Raw genomic sequence first — 21,972 nt, 5'->3', positions numbered from 1 at the left:
TCAGGAGCAACCTCTCCTTCTTCTATAAGATCATTTAGAACATTAAAGCTGTTATCATCAGTGATCCCGTTAGAATTCCTGGTAAAATGAACTTCTGAAGTAGCTTGAACATTTATATCCTCCTCTCTGATGAAAGATTGTAGCTTCTCTGTTTCCAGATTTGCAACATTAACTTTCACCAATTTATCTCCTTTCAAATTGGTCTTCTTCACTGGAGCATACGTTTTGCTTTGCTCTTGCCTTTGAGGTTGCTTCCTAGGATAGATGCGAAATGGTTTTTTCTTGCTATAATCCACTATCATCCACGGACCATAATCTTCCTTGTCTTCCCCTTCCACCGTATCACAAGGTTGATTGATACCAACCAATTCAGATGATATTACCTGATTCGCCTTATCTGGCTGATCATTCTTTATTTTGTTCTCTTTGTTATAATTGGTACAATTCTCCTTGCTATGACCGATCTTTCCGCATCCATAGCATAAGCTTGAGATCTTTTCATATTCAATCTTTTGATAGAATTTGTCATTAGCTCCTTCTACCCGTACACCAGTAGGAAGTTTAGCATCTAGTTCAATTCGAACACATATTCTTCCAAATTCTCTTCTTGACCATTGAAACATGTTTCCATCGATCAAGTAAGGCTTGCCTACCATAGATGCTATACGGCAAATGTTGATTTCATCCCAACAATGTAATGGTAGATTTGGAAGTCATATCCAAATAGGAGATGTGAGTCCTTTAAGAGAATTTGGATTGAAGCTTTGAGTCCACCTATCAATTCCAACAATGTTGCCATTTACAAACCAAGGCCCATTGGTTAATACTGCTTCCACATGGCTAGGATCATAAAACGAGCAAAGCATCCATCCTTTTCCTAGTATTGTAATATGAAATTTTCCAAACACAGACCATTGCTTTCTCAGCTCAAAACTGATTGAGGAAAAGGAAATGTCATCACCAAAGATTTTGACAACTAATGAGTTTGTAAGCTTATTTGAATTTTCAGCCATCTTTTGCTCATGGAGCTTAATCGTTTTCCCATCTTCTGATAAGAAGTTGCCGAAGTCCAATTCATCAACTCTGATATTTTGTTTCTTCTCCCAGGCGTTAAAGTTGTTTCCAGTGACAAGTCTTTTAGGCATTTCCACATTCATGATAGCGCATCCAGCTAAATCTCCATTGCTGCATTTTCGGACTTCATTCAATTTAGAATTTTTACATGTTCCAGATGTTGAAACTTTATCTCCTTCCTTATTCACAGCTTCCTCAGGCTTTTTTGTCGAATTGACCAGATTATCTTCCTTCTCATAACAAAATGATGATCTATCCTCTATTATCATTGATTGTTTTGCTTCTTTCTCTAAGACAGTAGCGGAATTTTTGACAGCTTCTCCATAACTTTACAATTCCATCCTTTTGGAACATATTGCTTCCAATTTGCCTTCTTGCATTAAACCTTTACCTTTTCCGATCACTTCAGGCTCTTTCTTCTTCAGCAGTAAACCTCCCTCATTGATCATCAAAGGCTTGTTCAATCTGATATTCATTCTGTTAAATGAAATACTACCGTCTCCAAAAGTAGGTGGAGACGACGATCCTCCAAGAACAATGCCAGAATTCGAGTGTCCAGTTGATCGATGATCTTCAGGTGGTACGCCGGCTAAAGATGACCGGCGACCGTTGCTCACCATCGGGAAACCAGGAATCCCGCAATTTAAAATTTCAAATTATCCCGAAAAAAACCAGAGCTTCTCTCACATAACTTCTCTCACTAACTTCTCTCATAAAAAATCTAGCACATTAGAGAAGTCATCCATAATCACACTAGTTATTTGAAGTCCACTGTTGATAAATCATGGTAAAAGTCTAGAGAAAAAAACTCCATCGAATTTCTAATGAATTTCCAGTGGATTTTATATTATCTTTCTGATGGATTTGTTTTTGATGGAATTTCTGGAAGATATATGATGGAATTTCTGGTAGATTCCAGATGGAAATTATTTTTTTCTAAAAAATGACAGTAATAAAATTTTAAAATTATTTATTTAGTTAAATTAAGCAAAATAATTTAATAAATTATTATCAAATTAAAATATTTAAATTAAATTAACTAATTTAATAATTGATTATTAAATTAAATTTAATAAATTAATTATTTTGATCTTCCAAAAAATTTAGTTTTACTTTTAAAATAATAAGTACTTTTAATATTATACAAGTTATATTTTAAATAAAAAATGTAGCCCTTTAAGTAGCTTTGCCTAAGTGGCCTAATGGTTATGCATTGAAAATGTCAAAGGGAGGGGTTTAAGCCCAGCTATAGGCACTGAGCCCGTAGGCAGGAGGGTTGGTATGCTATGGCGGACTGGGGTGGAGCGGGTTTGAGGGGGTACCCTGAAGTGGGGAGGTTAGGTTGTCCAGCTTACCTAAATTTAGCAGGTAGTCTTACTTGCTCATGACATAATTCTTTTTTTTTTTTAATTTTTTTTTTTATGAAAAATGCTACTGTAAATATTACCAAAGGATTATTTTTGCTAGAAATCCATCAGAAATATTTTTAGCAGAGGTAGCACTTTTTTGACACGTGTTTTACTAGAGGAAAAACATTCATATGATATTCATCAGAAATACTAATTCCTTGTGAATTTTGGCCATTTTTTGGCATAAATGGCATTAATAAAAACATTTTTACTATGGTGTAAAGATGTAGTCACCATTAAGCTATTAGAAGTACTTCACATGGATTTGTTTTGACCTATTAGAGCAAGAGTCTGGAAGAAAAAAATTGGATATGTAATTGTTGATTATTATTCTTGGTTCACTTGAGTTAAGTTCTTTGTAAATTAGAGTGATTCATTCCAGAAATTCAAAACATTCTCAATTTATACCATACCACTATAAAAATTTGATTTTTATTTAGTTTACTTTATTACATTTACTTTCCTTCATTTTTGTTTGCATTGCTTATATCAATGTTATTTGTGGTTATTAAATTCTTAGTTAAAGTTCTTATATAAAGTTTGAAAAAAAAAAAGAGATTTAAAGTTTTTTAAAAAATTATCTTTTTATTTTGTGCTTTCGATATTTTATTTTATTAGATTCCACGTAATACTTGGTATGCCATAACACTTTCAAAATGAACACTAAAACTTTCTAATTAATTTAGGGATGTTCAAAATCATACTAATAATCATCCATACATTTTGTAGAATCTCTAAATCTAAATCCTAAATATTTGCATTTTGGAATAGTGATTATATGCCTTTGAAAAATTATTAAATATAATTCATGATTCCACAAGCTATGCATAGTCTTTAGCGATTTAAAATGGTCTCATTAATGTCTCAAATGAAATTGTGAACTTTCTCAATCCATTGATGTTTGAAATAAATAAAATATAATGATTTAAGAAAAAAATATTAAAACATTGATGTGAAAGTATTTTTCCTAAATTTTACTAGGTTTAATGTGTCCAAGGATAAAATTAAATGTGATTTAGTCCACTAGTATGATCATGAAGAAAAAATTCTTAAGAAAAACTCCATATTAATAAATGTGTGAATGGATGTATTTTAAATAGGTCTAATTTTTGATTCTTTTCATTAGGGGATGACTAGGGATTTAGGCAAGGTTAAGGTTAATTGATAAGAAGAATTTTGGATAGATTTCTCTCTGTAAGGATTACTACATGAATATTTATCAATGTTGGACTCTAGAGGGAATTAATAGCTACAATTCTAGGGTTTATGCTCAACTAATTTTGACCTAGATTTCCCCATAGTCCAGCACCATGAAGCTCTAGCTAGGGTAAGAAAATTCTACATACTTAAGCATTGGGCTTTTCAGGATAAATTCCTCATAATTAGTGAAGTAAGACCTAACATTGTTGAGGATTTTCTTGGTGATAATGGGATTATTGGAAAGTATAGGATAGCTAGGGGCTCTTATGAGCTTCATAAGGTTTTGGGAATAAGAAAGAATTTATCCACAAACTTGCCCCATATTGGTCCTATTTATACCTTGTTATGACTGACCCATAGTTAAACCCCTTGGATTAATCTTCATATGTCTTAATCAATGGTTAAGAATGTGATAAGAATATTTAGACGACGAGTTTGGTATTATACTTGAAGGAAGTTGTGGAGAATTTTATTGGATTTGTGTATTATTTCAAATCCACTTCCAAGCTTAGTTTGGTTGTCATTATCAATGGCTAAATGTCCTTAACCAAGGTTAGGGTTGCTAAAAGATTTTAATTAGTGTATTAGGAATAAAATAGAACTATTTGAATAATTAATTTGGTCTTGTAGTGGTGTTAACTCAATTTTAATTCTCATTAATTCAAACAGGACATGTTAATCGATTTGGTCAAATTGACACCCTTTCATAAAGTTAATTAAGTTAAAACAATTAGAGCTATTTTCTAAAAAATCCTATTCAACATTCATGACCTTCGATTCAATATAATTTGCTTGCTTGATTGAGCTAATTTACTTTCGAAAGTGTATTTTTATGAGTCAATTTAATTTATTTAACAAAATATTATCAAACTTGTGATTAAATGAGATTGTCCTAAATTGGGCCCTTAGGACACCTACTACCAAGCATCAACTTGATGCTTATATAGGGTCCATTGATTCGAGTGTTTAAAGGTCCAAGTCCAACTGGGTTGATGTTTAGTCACAAGGGTTTAGTGTTTTTTTAAGGTCAAAATGGTTGACCATGATTAGGACAATGGATTATAAGAATCCATTTTATTTGGATTAGTAATTAAAAATTATAAGGAAGGTTCAATTTGAATCAAATTTTCAATTTATTTTAATTGGTCCAACAAACTTCAAATAGGTGAAATTCTTTCATGTGATGTATATCGCTATGGAATGCATGTTCCAACTTAGTTTAACATACCATCCAATAAACAATTGTTCATGATTTAATTTCATTTAAAGGTTCAATGATGATTAGGCTAAGAAATTCGATCAACTATGGTTACATTGCTCAAAATGGTTCAATGCCCATGAAGTCACTTTGACTAAGTTTACTCAATTATGTTCAATTAACCATAACATAGGAGAAACAAAGTTTAGTTTATCTATCTACATATATTTAAAATATTTGGAAGTTTTAATTCCAACAAAGTTGATGAAATTTTGTTAATTTTGTTCCTATAACTTTTTTGGGTTAATTAGGGAAAATGAGCTAATTAGTCAAATGGGCTTGGTTGTGGGCTAACTAAGCTCAGTTAATTTATAATTAATTAATTTAACTTGCTTTCAAAGTTTAATTGAGTCAATTTGTTTATGCATGTCAAATTGGTTAAATTGGACTTTAGAACATCATAGATTTAAAATGGCTAGGCAAAGTAATTGGCTAATTCAAGGGTTAACTATGGTCATAAAATTTGTCTCTAGCTTATAAGGAGTTCAAAATAAATAAGTTGACAAATTTTACTAAATTTAATAGGATTGTCTTATATAGTTAAGTATGTTAACTTGTGTTCAATTGTGCCAAAGGGTCCAATCAAAGTTCAAAAGAAGGTTAATGTATCTTTTTAATATTATTATTAACCTATGATTTCATTTCCAAGGGGAAACTCTTTCAATTTAATGGTTTAGATTTGTATTCACCAAATATGGTCCTAATTGTTAAGGCTAGTATTTTAGAAGGATCTAACTTCTTTCAATGTTCAATTATGACCAAGTCATTTATAGGTCGGTGATTTAAATTCTATAGAAGCAATATTGATTGATGAATAAAACATTATGTTGATAGTTATAAAATGCTTATATGGATCCCAAGATATGTTAGGTGTTTCATGTTGGCTTTGATCCTGAGCCAAATTAGTTCTCATAAACCTACTTAAAAAATTGTCATAATCATTTACAATGTGTATAAAAGAAATAAATCAAATGAGAGAGGAATTGAAAGCTCATTCTATTATTTAGGTCTAATGAAGTCAATCAAGATAAAACATGAAAAATATATATTAGGACTAGCTAAGGACATAGATAATGTTAGGAAATTTATTTGAACATCATAATGGTAGCTGTTTGAGTAAAGGTACCTCATATAATCATTTCCTTACAATTGAAACTTATAATCATTGTAGTAACTTATTCTATTCAATCTATTGTTGAGGTTGTTATATATATATATATATATATATATATATATATATATATATAAGATAATTTATTTTATGAAACCAATCAACCACATCATCCAAACAAAAGGAAATACAAAAAACTTATTTGAATTTCTGACTAAGATGATTTCCCCCAATCAATGAAAAGTCATTTCATATAAGAGGATCCACTTGCAACTTATAAGCTTCATGAAGACCCTCAAACGAATCAATAAAGACAGCTCGATCCCCATCCAAGCTAACCGGGGAAACATCCAAGCAATCTGAATGGTCTATAGAGCAATCTCTTAACTTACCTAATTGAGCTTGCAATGCAACATCAAAATTTAGTGCCACCAGCACATCAACAAATTGAGCAGACGTAAAAACCCCCATAGATGTACTTGAAACAGTTACAGGAGAAGCATCAGTAGACCCACTTAAATAAATGGATCTATCATCCATGACCATATTAGCACCACATTAACCCTCATTATTATCCACCAAAAATTCACCAGAACTACCGTCACTAGGGAAATCCTCACCAATAATTGGAGCAGCAAGCGCACAAGCTCCCTCCAACACAATAGCATTCGCACAAATATGGGAGCAAACTGCATGAATATGATCCTCCACTGAGACATCCAAAGGAGGAACCATAGAATCTATAGCTGCTGGAGTGTCAGCCGTATCCACATGCAACACTATATGATCCAAAGGCTGAATGCCAACAACAGGGGTATCAAAAATATCAACATTATTCAAAATATGTTCAGGCACCACCACACAAGCTAAAGGCTAAATTCCATCAACATAGTTATCCATAAGATTAAAATTAATTAAAATAGGTTCACCAGCCTCAATCAAAATAGTATGAGCTAAAGCTAAATGGAGATGAAAGATTTTGCATTAAGATTTAGAGTGCCCGAGAGACTTGCAATGTGAGCAATAATAGGGAAATCCTCTATCACAACTGATTGTATATACCCTAATGTTTCCAGACCAACCATCACCCTAACAGGATAAGATTTCATAACATCTAGCTCAACCAGTACACGAACCACTGAAGGCCTACAGCCAGATGACGTATCATGATCAATCTTAAGAGGCTGACCAAACGTAGAACCTAAACCATTCAAAATATGTGGGGAGAGGAGATGGGGTCACAAGTTAGGTAAAGAAATCCAGATAGGAATAATGGGTGATTCAATTTGCACATCAAAGGTTGGAGTTCACTTAAAAATCTTCATGTAATAATTATATACAAAGTAAAAATTTTAAGCAAACACATGGCAGTTGTCTAGGTTATTAACAAGTTTGATTAACACATGCCTGTGATTAAGAATAAAAATAGAAAACTAACCATTGAGGTTGAGGTTAATTTTTTTTTTTTGAATATCCTCAAGTGACGGTCTATGCGTAGGGAATTTTCCTACAAAAGCAACTAAAAGGAGTAACTAAAGCTAAAATTTCAGGTTCCTAAATCCACAACGAAAGCAAATAGTGGAAGAAAGCTATTTTTAGATTCGGGAAAAGAGAGGGGGAAGAAGCATTAGATAAAGCATCACAGAAAGACTTCGAAGAAAATTTGTTGGCAAAAGAACCATGATCAACCAAGCGCTTGCCCACCATCAACAAAAATGACAGGGAGAAACCAGCCAAAAGAAAGATTTTAGATAATCATAGAACCTCGAGCCATTCATCAACTCTAGCCATCCGGATTAAAACAAAGAAGATGAAGAAGATGGGGCTATAGGGCAGTGAAACAAATAGAAGAAATCATCTCCAAATCAGTTTGGAGCCTAAATCAAATCAAAATCTTCACTTGTTTATTTCCAAAAACAGTTTGGAACACAAATCAAATCAAAAACTGCACTTGTTTTGTTTTCAAAAACAGTTTAGAACTCGAATCAAATAAAAAACTGCACTTGTTTTGTTTCCAAAAACAGATTGGAACCCAAAACGAATCAAAATCAGCACTTGATTCAAAAATATAGCCGTCACGAGAGCTCTGCTAGGGTTAGGGTTTTTGGCGACTCGCTTGGTGCTTCCTTGGCGTTGTGATCGGAGGGATCCGTTCCGATGGATCCCTCCGTCTTCGACGAAGCTTTTCCTCCTCTAACACGCCCTCTCCTTCCTTCCACTGTTGCGGGAAACAAGTCTTCTCGCTCGTGGGATCGCATCCTCTCTGGACCAACTTCTAATGCATGTGAGTTTCTTATATCCCCCTTGCCAACTGAAGAAGAAATCATCAATTTTTCCACTGAAGACATTGCTGAAGCTGTTAATGAATGGGATCTGGCGCTTGTTGGCTACTCTCTCGGTAAGAGACCTTACTATGAGGCGCTTCTTAACTCGGTTAAAAAGCTATGGAATCTTAAAGGTAGTCTGAAACTTATCTCTCTTAGTGATGGGTTTTTTCTGTTCAAATTTTCTAACGCGGAAGACTACGAACTTGTTTGGAGTAGAGGTGCTTGGTTTATTTTTGGAAAACCTTTTGTTTTTCAAAAAAGGAACTCTCACTTTTCCTCAACTCGTGAAGAACTTACATCTGTCCCGATCTGGTTTAAGATCCATAATCTACCTTTATGTTGTTGGACTCCTATTGGAATATCAAAAATTGCCACCAAAGTAGGTCATCCGCTTGCGGTTGACGCTCTTACTGCTTCTAAGTCCAGACTTACCTATGCTAGGGTTTGTGTTCAAGTTGATGACAAAGCGAATTTTCCTGAAACTATACCTATATGTGTTGAAGGCAAACTTTTTAACTTAAAAAATCAATATGAATGGCGTCCTACCTTATGCGAATTTTGCGGCTCACTTAATCATTCTTCTTCTAAATGTTCTGCTAATCCTAACCCTGGAATTAACCACATTCCTAACCCTCCTAGAGGGAGAAGCACTAGCCGCAGACCTAGACCTCACTCCTTAAACTCGAAAGGTCTTCTTCCTACTCCTAATCCCTCTAACAAGAATTCTGTTATTGCTGGTGAATCTGATAAAAATCTTGAAGATATTCCAGTGAATAAAGTTCATGATTTGATTCCTTCTTCGGCTAATGCTCTTACTGAGGCGACTAATCAAAACATTTTACCATTAGTCCAGCTATCCAAACTAATGCGGTGGATATTCCAACAAAAGAGGAGGCTGTTCTTAACTCTGAGATAAATAAGATTAACAAAAATGTTGAGCAATGTCCGCTGACTGAAAATTCTGTCCCTACTAATATTTTAGCAGGGGCAAGCTCTAACATCCCTAATCTCAATTCTCCTACCTCTTTGACTTCCTCTACCTCTATTCCCATGTTTCAATTGGATGGTCAGAAGGAGTATAGAGTAACTTCTGCTAACAAGTTTAGTGTGCTTCAAGATGATAATGAAGATGATTCCTCTTCATCATTGCATAATGAGGGAATGGAAGATTCCAAAGGGTACTCTGCTAAGAGCAAGAAAGAAATTATTGGTAATTCTAATACCAAAATGATGAACTCTTCTGAACCTTATTCGTATAGAAATACTAGGGGAAAGGGAAACCGTAAAGGCCCTAACCAAAAATCCTAGTATCTCATGAATTGTCCCTCATTGGCTGCCTGGAATATTAGGGGTTTCAATAACCCGGACAATGATTTCTGTTGCAGGAATTTGGTCAATGAGCATAAGCTAGACTTAATTTGTATTCTGGAAAATCGTATCCTCTCTTCTAATCTTCTGGACCCTTGGTTCTTCTCTACTCACAAGATTTTTGATAATGAACTCAGCTTCAATAACTTTGATCTTGCTACTCCTAGACGCATTTTGATAAAATAGAATTCAGGAAAATTTTATTTTAATCCTATTTATTCTTCTCCTCAAATGATTTCGGGTCATTTAATGGTGGGGTCTCAAACTATCATGCTCCTTTCTGCTGTTTACGCTTCCAATTCTTTTGAAGAGAGAAATAAGCTTCGGGTTGAATTGGGGGAAGTCAATCCGCAAGGTGCTTTGCCTTGGGCTGTGATTGGTGATTTCAATACCTGCAGAATGCGATCAGAGAAAAAAGGTGGGAATATTATCACAATGGATAGGCTTTATCCATTTAATTCCTTTATATTTGATAATAATTTGATTGATCTTCCTTCCACTGGTAACTTTTATACCTGGTTCAATCAAAGACAAGATAATCCCATTCATCTTAAGTTGGACCGGGTTTTAGTGAATGAAACATGGATCAATCAATTCCCTAACTCTCACTATAATGTGTTGAGTAGCCTTGTATCTGATCATACTCCTCTCATTCTCAGAGATGTCCCTACTAAGAATACCCCTAAGAGGTTTATGTATAAAAACTATTGGAGCCATATTCCGGAATTTTGGAGCATTCTATTAAATATTTTTTAATATCCGGAGCAAGGGAATCCTATTTTAAGCCTTTATAAGAAGCTGAAACTTCTTAAAAGGGAGATTAAACTAGAAACTGGAATTCTTCCAATCACATTGCTATTAAATGTGCTTCCTTAGCTGTCACTCAGGACATTTGTCAGAAAATGATTGATAATGACCCTCTCAATAAGGAATTGTGTGGTGATCTTAAAAGAATTAATGCTAATATTAACTACTACAATTCATTGCATGCTTCCTGGACCATTCAAAGATCTAAGATTAAATGGTTAAAGCATGGAGAAGAAGATTTGAAGTTTCTATACTCCAAAATCAAGAAAAGGAAAGCTTTTAATGGTAGCTCTCTAAATGCTGCTATGAATCAGCATGATGATAATGATAATGGCAATCAATTTAGTATCATTCATCATTTCAAAATATGTATAATTCTGCCCCTCCAGAATTAAATGATACAAGGCTTATTCCTAAAGGGAAAATGGTACCTGAAAATGCCATTCCTACTTTAGATAGACTCGTTACCAATGAAGAAATATATCTGGCTATTAAATCTGGCTGCTCCAAATCGGCACCTGGACCTGATGGTTTTAATTTTGATTTATATCAGAAAACGTGGAGTATTACAGGTCCTCTTGTTTGTAAGGCTATCAAATCCTTCTCTATCCCGGTTTCAGCGTAATGATCATATGTCTGTAATGCATTGCATTGTATGTCTCATAATAGGTCCCATCCTTCTACCCTTTCTTTCCCGGCCAAAAAAGTACCTCAAGAAATCAAATGCTCCACACCTCAGCTCAAAAAGAACAGCAAAAGACAGTAAGGTGCTAGCTATACTTTTGGTCTAATAACTTCACTTCAACAAATTCACCGACAAAAGGAAAACCTGTCGTCTAGCCTTTTGAAGTGATCCTTCGAAAGGATACCGGGGTCGCTGGAAACCCAAATCACTTGATCCAGGATATGTGATGTATATGCCATTCAAAAATGATATCTTAATATGCTAATAAGTCGTTTCATAGCAGTTCCGAGTTTCGAAGGGGAAGGAGGTAGAGGCAAAGAAAAAACAAGAAGATTAGCTGCCACATACTGTGTTATGCATCAAAATAGAGACGATATCAACAACAGGTAGCTTGTAAGCAATCAATAAGTGCTACTTGCCTAAATGTGCTAAAGCTACTGCTATAGCTCTTGTTCCTAAGAAATCTCATGCTGAAAATATTCATGACTTTCGGCCTATATCACTTTTCAATGTTTTTCACAAATTATTGCAAATATTCTAGCTTGTCGTATGAAGATCATTATGCCTGATATCATTGAGAATAATCAAGCTGTTTTTATTTCTGATAGGATTGCTACTGATAATCCTATTCTAGCTAGGGAAATTATAAATCTTTTCAAAAAGCATAATAAGTTGAATCTCTTTTGTGCTAAATATGATATCAAGAAAGCCTTTGATACTGTTTCAAGGAACTTTCTTTTTGCTCGTATGGCTGACAAGGGTTTTCCTAATATTTTTATTAACTGGGTTAAAGCCTGTATTAATGATATTCAATTTTCTATTTGTCTGGACGGATCATTGGATGGGTTTTTTTCATCATCCAAGGGACTCAGACAGGGTTGTCCTTTAAGTCCATTTCTTTTTTGTATTATTATGGATGCTCTATCTTGTCTACTAGAGTATAATTCTGAGTACAGTGGTTTTAAAGGCTTTAAACTGAAAATTTTCCAGCTAACTCACCTTGCTTATGCTGATGATCTTTTGGTTATTGGAAAGGCGGATTCTAACAATTGTGACAAGCTTATGAGGGTTATTAAATTGTTCTCTATGCTCACGGGACTTCACATGAACCTGCATAAGAGTTCTCTCATTATTTCCCGAAGTGTTTCTTGTCCTAATGACATTTCTAATATGCTTCAAATTCATAATGTTTCTGATCGGTTTAATTACTTGGGTATTCCTATATCTTTGGGTGGGACTAAGGTGTCTGACTTTGCCCCTTTGATAGAGAAAATAATCACTTTATTGGCTGGTTGGAAGGCGAAGATGCTCTCCTTTGCTGGTAGAATGCAATACATTAAATACACTATCACTAACACTATAGCTTATTGGATTAGGAGCATGACTTTGCCTAAAGTTATTTACAAACATATTAGTAAGTTATGCTCTAATTTTCTATATCATGGGGAGACTGATAGCAAGAAATTACATTTGATTTCTTGGAATAATACATGTAAATCGTATTCTTATGATGGACTTGGTATTGCTTCTTTACAAGATTTAAACTTTGCTTTAAATTGCGATATTATTTTGAGATCCTATAACACTAATTCTCGTCTTGCTAAGTGGTGTCTTGCGAGATATAGCAGTCCTTGGAAACCTGTCACGAACACTGCAACTGCTTTCTAGAAAAATATTTGTAATACGGCTGAAATTGCTAGGGAGAAATTCATTTTTTCCATTACTAATAACAGCCCAATTTCTATTTTATGGGATCATTGGTGTTTAGGGGAAACAATCCTTGATAAATTTCATAATTTTCCCACTAACATTGTAAAGAATACTCAGTTAGCTACTTGGATTCAGCAAGATGTTTAGAACATCCCGGTATTTGAGAAACCTTCCATTAGGGAGTTCATTCTGAATATTCCTATTAATTCTGATAATAAGTATCATATAAGTTGGGACTGGACAGGGAATGCCAAATTTAGGGATTTCTATTTATATTATTTTTCTAATGATGTAAAAGTCGATTGGCATCATATGGTTTGGCAGAAGAACCATGCTTTGAGATTTTTTGTATACTCGTGGATGGCTCTCAAAGGAGGGTTAAAAACTTGTGATGTGTTAGGTTGGAGAAACATTCATTTTTCAGATAATACTTGTTCTCTTTGTCACAATAGTTTGGAGACCACTTCTCATATTCTGTTCGAATGTGATTACTCTTTTAAAGTGCTCCAAAATCTCATACCTTCATTTCAAACTTATTACTTCAGACCAACGATTTTTTTAGCCTTTCAACATATTGAAAATATGGATATGCCTAAGAGCTATAAAAATGGCATCCTCCTCATTTTTAATGCTTCTATCTACTTCATTTGGATAGAAAGGAACAATAGAAAGTTTAAGTCTATTGCTTCATGTTCTAATTCTCTGATCAAGAAGATCTCGAAAGTTGTTATTATCAAACTATTGGGATGGAAGAATGGCATTGTGATAAAAGAAGCGTTGAATTTGGTATATTGATGATATCTCCTATTATCTATGACTATTGAAGGGTGGTGCTGATTTCCTGTTTGAAATTATGACATTGTTGAATAGAGTTGCTTTGGGAATTTTGGTGTCAAATTATCTTGATGCCTGTCTCACCTATGTCGCTGATCTAGATCTGTTTGAATGTCTCTGTGGTATCCTTAAGCCCGATATGCAGGTTATTGGGCTGTGGACTATGATGATCACCTTCTACCCACTTTTTTGATGGCCTACGGGCAACCAAAGTGGGAAGGACCCTACGATGAATGAAGGCAAAAATATACTTAGATCATCCCAGATTTACAGGCTCTTTAGTCTGAATATTTATGTACTGATTACTATTTTATCTTTTTTGCATATTCTGGACTTTTTTTGGACAACACCTGATGGGAAGGACTTGATATGGACTGGAAGTTTATGGATAGTTGCAATTGCTGGAAGATGGAACGCAAGAGATTGAGGATTCTGGGACATGGGGTCTAGTTGGATTGTGTTGATGATTTATCCTTTGATCCTGTCTATACCTTCGGGTTTTCTACGACTTTCTTGGATTTGATATATCTACCTTCTGCTTGGTTGAGAAAGGCTGAAGTCTGATGTTCTCTTCTTTATTGTACTTTATTTCCTTAATTCCTTTTATGTTGGTTTTTTAATAGGTTTGGTTTTCTTCATTCTATATTAGTTATAGAATGATGGGTTGTAGTTGTATTTTTCTTCTTTTTTTTCTGCATTTGTTTGGTCCTTATTGCTGAACTTTTTATTTGTCTTTTAATAAAATGGGCTATGCCCCAAATTTCCCCAAAAAAAAAAAAGATTGGGTATCCAATGTGGAAGGGTGTCCATTAAATGTTACTTAACTTGATTTTATATTAAATACATCAAATTTAGGAGCTACAAGTCATAATCCAACTTGACATAACTCTTGTGCCAAACTGGTAACACCTTTTCAGAACACAACAACTAGTTCCTAAGACCTGTTTGGAAGGAATTTATTTTTTATTTTAATTTTAAAAAATACCAAGCAACTAAGCATCAAATTTATATTGTAGAAAATAACTAAAAACAATTTATATTATCTTTAAAAATATTTACAGAAAAAAAATTTATACAAACAACAGTCATGGTACAAAAATATAGTACAATATCATCATGAACAATTTGTATCATCTTCAAAAAGCTTTACAAATAAAAAATTTATACACACAACAATCATGGTACAAAAATATAGTGCAATATCATTATACATACATCTTGAATGTTGAAAGAACCTAATAACAAAAAAACATATCTTACCATTAAAAATCTACACCCTCTATCTACTCAGCTTGCTCCATTTCATTTCCTTGGCCTTAAATTAACACATGTAGAAAAATTAGGTATGAGCAAACCTTTGATTAGTAAGCTACATAGAACATGCCTAAATTTGTAATAGTAAATAAAAAATAATATAAAAAGATTACTCTATAATTTTAGAAACAAACATATTACTCCACATTTATAGAAACAAAAAGATAGATAATCCAACAAAACATTTAAAGCAAAGCAACAAAAGGTTCATAATAATTAAGTTAAATAATATAAATAAAAAACATTGTCAAATAATAAAAGAAAATTCATATCATATTTAGTCTCTAAGCTCATCATATCAGATTAGTCCCTTAGGATGTTATATTTCCCAAACTTTCATAGATAACAAAATGGTTGTAGAATTAGTCCCTTATGACTCTTTATACAGAGGACATAAAAAATAAACCCCTATAACTCTAGTGCATAACATGTTGTATTAGGCTCTTATGACTCTCATTACATTGCACTATTCATTCATCAAGAATTCAGACCCTTATAATACCTCCACATGGATGCACAAAGGCACAATAAGTATTCACCAATAATTCCTTCACATAGATTTAATTAAAAAAAGTATAGGATATGTTGCACTTTGAATGAAAATAAACATAATCAGACATGTATCAGAAGTATTCATAGTTACACATTTATAACATAGAAGTCAATATTTTGGGTTAAATTTACATGTACAATTTAATAATTGTAAATTATAAAGCTATTAACAGGTAACATTCAAAATAGCATTTTAGGTTTTATCATTTTGTAGTTATTTTTATCAATATTTGGGCACTCATCAAAATTCTAAAAACTATGTATAATGAGAAATACTTGAGGAAAATTAAAAAGAAATTTGTCAAAGCATGCAAAATATTAGAAGCAACAACATACAAAAATTTACATAGTGAAAATTTCCTACATATTAGCATTTTTCCACTTTTGTGCTATTAAAAAAACAAAAAATTCTCATAAAAAATATTTTTAAAAATAGAGATAAGATAAATGTAATCTTGCTCTATTTGGATAACTTTCTCAATTGACCTAATAAAAGAAAATAGATGTAGACCTTTAAAATATACTTTCCTTTTCTAGAAAATCATCTCCTTCTCTCACCAGGTCTAGAACCAGTTGTTTAAATGAGATAAGAATTTTAGAGAATATTGACATCTATTAAAGATCTGGTCTCAACATCATAGTGCTCCATAGGATTCCTATTTTATATTAGAATATAGAGAGCTTAGCGTCATAACACCCATAGATAAATGTTGCACTGCTCTAGAGGACCCAAACAATCTAGAAATTGAGAACACAAAATTATAGCTCCCAAAACCTAGCACCATAATGCTCTGGAAAAAAATATTTTTTCTACCAAAAAATAGAGAAGGTAGCACCTTAAAGACCAAAAGTTTGTGTCATAATGCTCATAGGGATTTTTCACACAAATGTTGATTTTCATATAGAAGACCCTTAAGAATTAATCTAATACTAAAAATACATATATAAATGTAAAAAAAAAAAAAAAAAAAAAATGAACATGAAAAAAAAGAAAATGAACATGATAGCTTACCAAATCTAGTTTAAATCATATATGATTCTCTAATTACTACTATAGTGGGCATTATAACCTTTCCTTCATAGAAAAATGTCATCATCGACATTTCAATTTACATATTAGTCAAAATAGATCAATATAATGCTACTTCATCTTTTATTCCTTCTTCCATGTTACTTCTCTATTAGACCAGTGCCTCAATTCTACTTTATCATTAGAATCTTTTTATTTGTTAATTTCCTACATCATAAGGCAAAACATGGTCTACTAGAGTTTTCCTAATAGATTTCTTTCTCCTAACATTGTTTAAGATAAAGGTTTCCTATATCTATGACCATTAGAGTCTCTATGGTTCCATTGTAATGCTAGATGGAAGCTATTATTATAAGCAAATTCAATAAATAAAATGTAATTTTCTAAGCTTCAACTAAAAATAACTGCACACAATTTTTGTTATTCTTGCAATAACTAAATAATTTTTTTGAGCAAACCAAATGTCTATGAAGAATAAGTAGTACTAAAATTCAATTTAGTTTCTAAACTTTCTTAGATACTTATCCATAATCTAGTAGTGAATTGAACATCATGATAACAAATAATTACTTTTAGTATTCCATGCATTATAATAATTTTATGCACATTGATTATATTAAATTTTTATAGAATAAGTTTTTCAAACTGATAGAAAATGATAAAAAAAATTTAGTCAGTTAAGTATGAGCCAGAAAGCATCATGACACTATTTGGACATAAAAAATTGAATAGTAATGTTTATATAAATCTACTCTCACTTCCACTCATGAATTAGAAAATGCTATAAAAAGCTACCAAGTCATTAATGTTTCAATATAATCATTTAAAAGTCTTCACATTTAGAAACAAAATTTGATACAATTTTTTTTAATTTGAGCCACAATAACACTAATTTTATATTAAGATATATCTTATTGCTCTCAAGGTGAATTTTCTATCTTGAATGATGAGCCTTATATAAAATTTCTTGGCTTAAGGCTGCACCACCAGGAACACATAATCAACTTATATTTTGTAACTCCTTGGTCACTTACCTAAAGCTCAAGTTTCATTCCAATATTAACAAAATCTATAAATTTTATATACTAATTATTGGCCTTTTGAGCTTCTAGAATTCTATTAACTACCTAATCATCTAAGAAAGCACAAAATTTATAACAATTGATTTAACCCCTTATAGTTTTAACTTCTCTATATCATACACTAGTGAAACATTAGATTTCATCATAAAATTAATTACATGAGAAGAATTTATATTGAGAGCATTTGCTACTAAATTTTTCTTACTAAGATGATACTATATAATGATATCTTAATCTTTAATTAATTCTTATCACCTTCTTAATATCATGTTTACCACATCCATGTTGAAAATATACTTAAGACTTTATTGATTGAGTAAATCTCATGCCTAATTCCTTATAGATTGTGCCACTAAATAATTAATGAAAAATTACTTGTTACCAATTACAAATCATGAAAAATAGTTCTTTTCAAAACACTTTAGCTATCTAGATGCATAAGCAATCTCCTTGCCTTGTTGCATCAGTACATATTTAGAACCCTTCAATGATGCATTAATAAACACTTGAAATATTTTATTACTAAAAGGGATGGTCCGGATAGGAGCTAACAATAAATAATTATTTAACTTCAAAAATTAATTTCACATTTATTTTTCTACTTAAATAAAATTGCTTTCTATGCTTGTCAAACTAAACGAATAATAATTTTATAAAAGCCTTTAACAAACTTCATATAGTATTTCGCCATACCCAAAAAACTATGCAAAATAGATATAATATTGGGCCTTGGTTAATTAATAATAGATTGCACATTTGGGTATCTACATATATCCCTTCTTTGTTCATATCATGAACCAGAAATGAGATACTACTTATTCAGAATTTCTAATTTCAAAAATTTTCATGCAATCGGTGTTTCCATAAAGTTTCTGATTTAATTCTCAATTGGGTTGCAAGATCCTCCACATTCTTTGAAAACACTAGAATATAATCAATAAAAATTATTTTAAGATGATCCAAATAAGCCTTAAATATTCTAGTCATCAAATCAATAAATAATGGGAGGTACATTAAGCACTCAAAAAAGATTTATTAAAATCTCATATTTTCTATTTGTAGTAGTAAAATTTGTCCTTGCCACACCTTTCTCTTTCATTTTCAACTATTTGTATCCAAATATTATCTATATTTTAAAAATATAGATTTTCCTTTATTCTAATTAAATAAATCATCATCCTAGGAAAAATATACATAATACCTACTTTTATAAAACTTGGTAAGAAACTTACTTATACCTAAGTATATTTTAAATTTAAAACTAGAAAGCCTAAAATATAATATAATATTCAAAATAAAAAAAGGGAAATCCATTTAGAAGTACTGTGGTGTTATGCCTTGGGGCTTAATTATGCTATTATTTTTTTTAAAGGAAGTTAGGGGAGTATTGCATCAATGAGGGTGAACTCTATGATGTTGAGCTTTTTGTTTTAGGGAAATCTTTTGGAATATAGAATATTATGTGTTAGCATTATGGCGTTGCATATTAGAGTATAATAGTGCTAACCAGTAAGTATTTTTTTTATATATTCTAAAAATTTTAAACCATTACCCCTCACTCGAGTGGAGGAGAAGAAGAGAAAGAAAAGAAAAAGAAGGATTCATAGTCTATAGTATGAGATTCATCCGTAAAGGAAGTTAGGAGAATAAATCTACTTAAGTAAGGCTCTCAATGTCCTTTCTTTTTTCAATTTTAGTACTTTTACAAAAATTTATTAAGTAAAATAGATTTTTAAAGAGTATAATAACCTTTCTATTTTACATTTTATGGTATAATATAAAATGACTTATTCTGGTTATTTTAACTATAAGAAGCCAAAAATTTTTGGATAGGTTTTGCCTAATTAATTTTTGGGTACTTTCTATTGAAAATAGTAATTTAGGCTTTGACCATTATTCATCAAAAGTCTTAAATAATATTTTAGAGATTTCTTATGAATAGGTTTTTCAAATGGAAATTATTTGATGTGTCGGCAAATTATATATGCATCATCTTCTAAAGTGTTGTGTATATATGTTTTTATGTCCATATTCATTATAATGTATATCTATTAATTTTGTTAAGCTTTGCATGTGCATTCATGTCTTATAGAAGAAGTTTTGATTTGGGAGGATGTTAAAGTGTTGTAAAATAATCATTATATAGGTATAAATTTATTCTATATTATACTTCTAATTATGATGCTATCTACTTTTTATGGATGTTAGAGGTTATTTCTATCCTTGTCCTTTTTATGTGGGAGTGGAAGGATTAAGTGAGTTATAAGTTAAAGTGGAGTTATAAAGGAAAAATGTTGGTTTCCTTCACTAAGTGCGGGTTAAACCTAGGAGTCATAAGTGGAAGTGGAGTTCTATACTTCCAAAATAATTCCATGAACTTAATTAATCCCAATCTAACCCATGCTGATCATGGGTTATTTTACTAAGACAAATATGGTTCACCCATATGGGTTATTTCATAGGATTAACCTTCATGAATTCAAATCATTAGATTCTAACCCTACCATTAAATGATTAACATACTAAACTAGCCCTCATAACTAGCCTATGCATTGGGCCAACCAAAGCTATTTGAATTTGAATTAGCAAATTAGATTCATCCAACTTATCTCAGCTTTTGTCTTTACTCTAACAACTTACTAGCTTCCCATTAGATTTCCCAGAACTTGCCAATGGACTAGTATGAACAACCCTTGCCAAAATTTCATCCCAAAGGAACTTTAAGCCTCTTTAAATATTCCAACTCCAAAAGGGATCTGCTCTAACTCTTGCTTACATGCACTTTTCTACTGAATGAGACTTTGATTCTGAGTGTACTACATTCCTTTAATAGCCTACAACCTCAAGTTTGAGTGAGCTTCGGTGAGCATCCTTTGGTCAAATTCTATTTGTTGATCTAGTATCTTTAGTTATTTCTACATGAAGGAGATCGATGTGCTTTCTAAAGCTCCATGAACTTAACTCTATGGAAAGCCACTTTAATTGACCTCAATATTAAGGTAATTCTCAAACCAAAAGCTAGTTTAATAGAGGTCAGAGATAATATAAATAGATCCATTAATTAAAAGGGATCCAACTGTAGCTTGATTATTTTCTTTGCATAAATCCTAATAGATTATTTTAGAGGAATTTAGTTGTAGAATGCATGGATCATATGAGATTACATTGATGGTTGAGAAAAGATGTAAGAAGTCAAAGAAAATATTAGAGTTATCCATTTCATTTTATTTTAAAGAATGACTCTAAATTTGTTGGATCAAATATTATACAAGGGCACCACTATTCTTGGATATAAATCCCAAACTTATAATCTTGGATCATGGCTAGGATTATATCCTATATGATGTTGGTGCCTTCCATATAACCACTTATGCTAACTATAAAGTACAACTTAGTCAGTGCTGAATGTGTAATGCTGATAATTCATAGATTTAATTTTTTTGTAATAATAATTTTTTTGAAAATTATAAGAAATGATCCAGTGGAATTATAAGTTTACTAATTCTATGGATTCAAGAAATGAAGTACTATCCAATAAAATTATTTGTTAAATAAAATACATAGTGAATTTATGAGAATATTTTATTTATTAAATAGCCTAAGTATTTTATTTTCTCGATTAATCACTTTGGATAAGTTCAAATTAGATTAGAAGAAGCCTAGGGATGTGTATAACATCCCTACTATTTCTTAAAGATGTTTGAGTGCCTCTCTATCCTCATAGAATTTTTAAAGTTAAAGGTCAATTTTTAACCTAGAGACTTGAAAATTCATATATATATCCATAAGGATTTAGGGTTTAAATTTTTTGTGGAATTTATATTTATGCATAATGGTTAGATGAACATCGATTGCATCCTAGTTTAAAGTCCAGATTGTCCTAGGTAAATCTCTTAGTGTCAATAAATTGTCATCATAGGGAATATTTAAAAACTTCCCCAAGTTTCCAAATATATCCAAATTTTTATGGTAACCTTTTGTTGTCCTTAAGGACCCATGGATTTAATTTTATAAAATTTGAGTCCAATTGTTAAATGAAATAGTAAACCATTCAAATTAGCCTAGTAGATGACCAAGAAACTTAAGAAATATCTAAATGATTGTATAAAGTAATAAACATATAAATAAAGTTGGATAAGATCCTTAATAAAACTTACAATAAAGGAAAAGTAAGTAAACTCCTAAACATACGTGAAATACATTATTTGTGT

The 21,972-nt window shown here is 31.9% G+C and overlaps 1 protein-coding gene across 1 annotated transcript; it reads left to right on the top strand.

Annotated features, from left to right (window-relative positions):
- The first annotated feature begins 8,209 nt into the window (after positions 1–8,209).
- On the top strand, positions 8,210–9,295 carry LOC114580536. The gene has a single exon (XM_028698402.1). It carries the CDS (start codon positions 8,210–8,212, stop codon positions 9,293–9,295), a length of 1,086 nt encoding a protein of 361 aa, XP_028554235.1.
- The last annotated feature ends 12,677 nt before the right edge of the window (positions 9,296–21,972 follow it).

This window comes from Dendrobium catenatum, unplaced genomic scaffold (genome assembly GCF_001605985.2).
Source record: "Dendrobium catenatum unplaced genomic scaffold, ASM160598v2 fragScaff_scaffold_1082, whole genome shotgun sequence".
Taxonomy (NCBI): domain Eukaryota; kingdom Viridiplantae; phylum Streptophyta; class Magnoliopsida; order Asparagales; family Orchidaceae; genus Dendrobium; species Dendrobium catenatum.
Note: the sequence above shows the minus strand (reverse complement) of the source record. Positions and strands in the feature narration are given on the sequence as shown.

Coding starts and splice junctions, on each gene's coding strand:
- LOC114580536 (XM_028698402.1), top strand. CDS start 8,210: ATGGATCCCTCCGTCTTCGACGAAGCTTTTCCTCCTCTAACACGCCCT.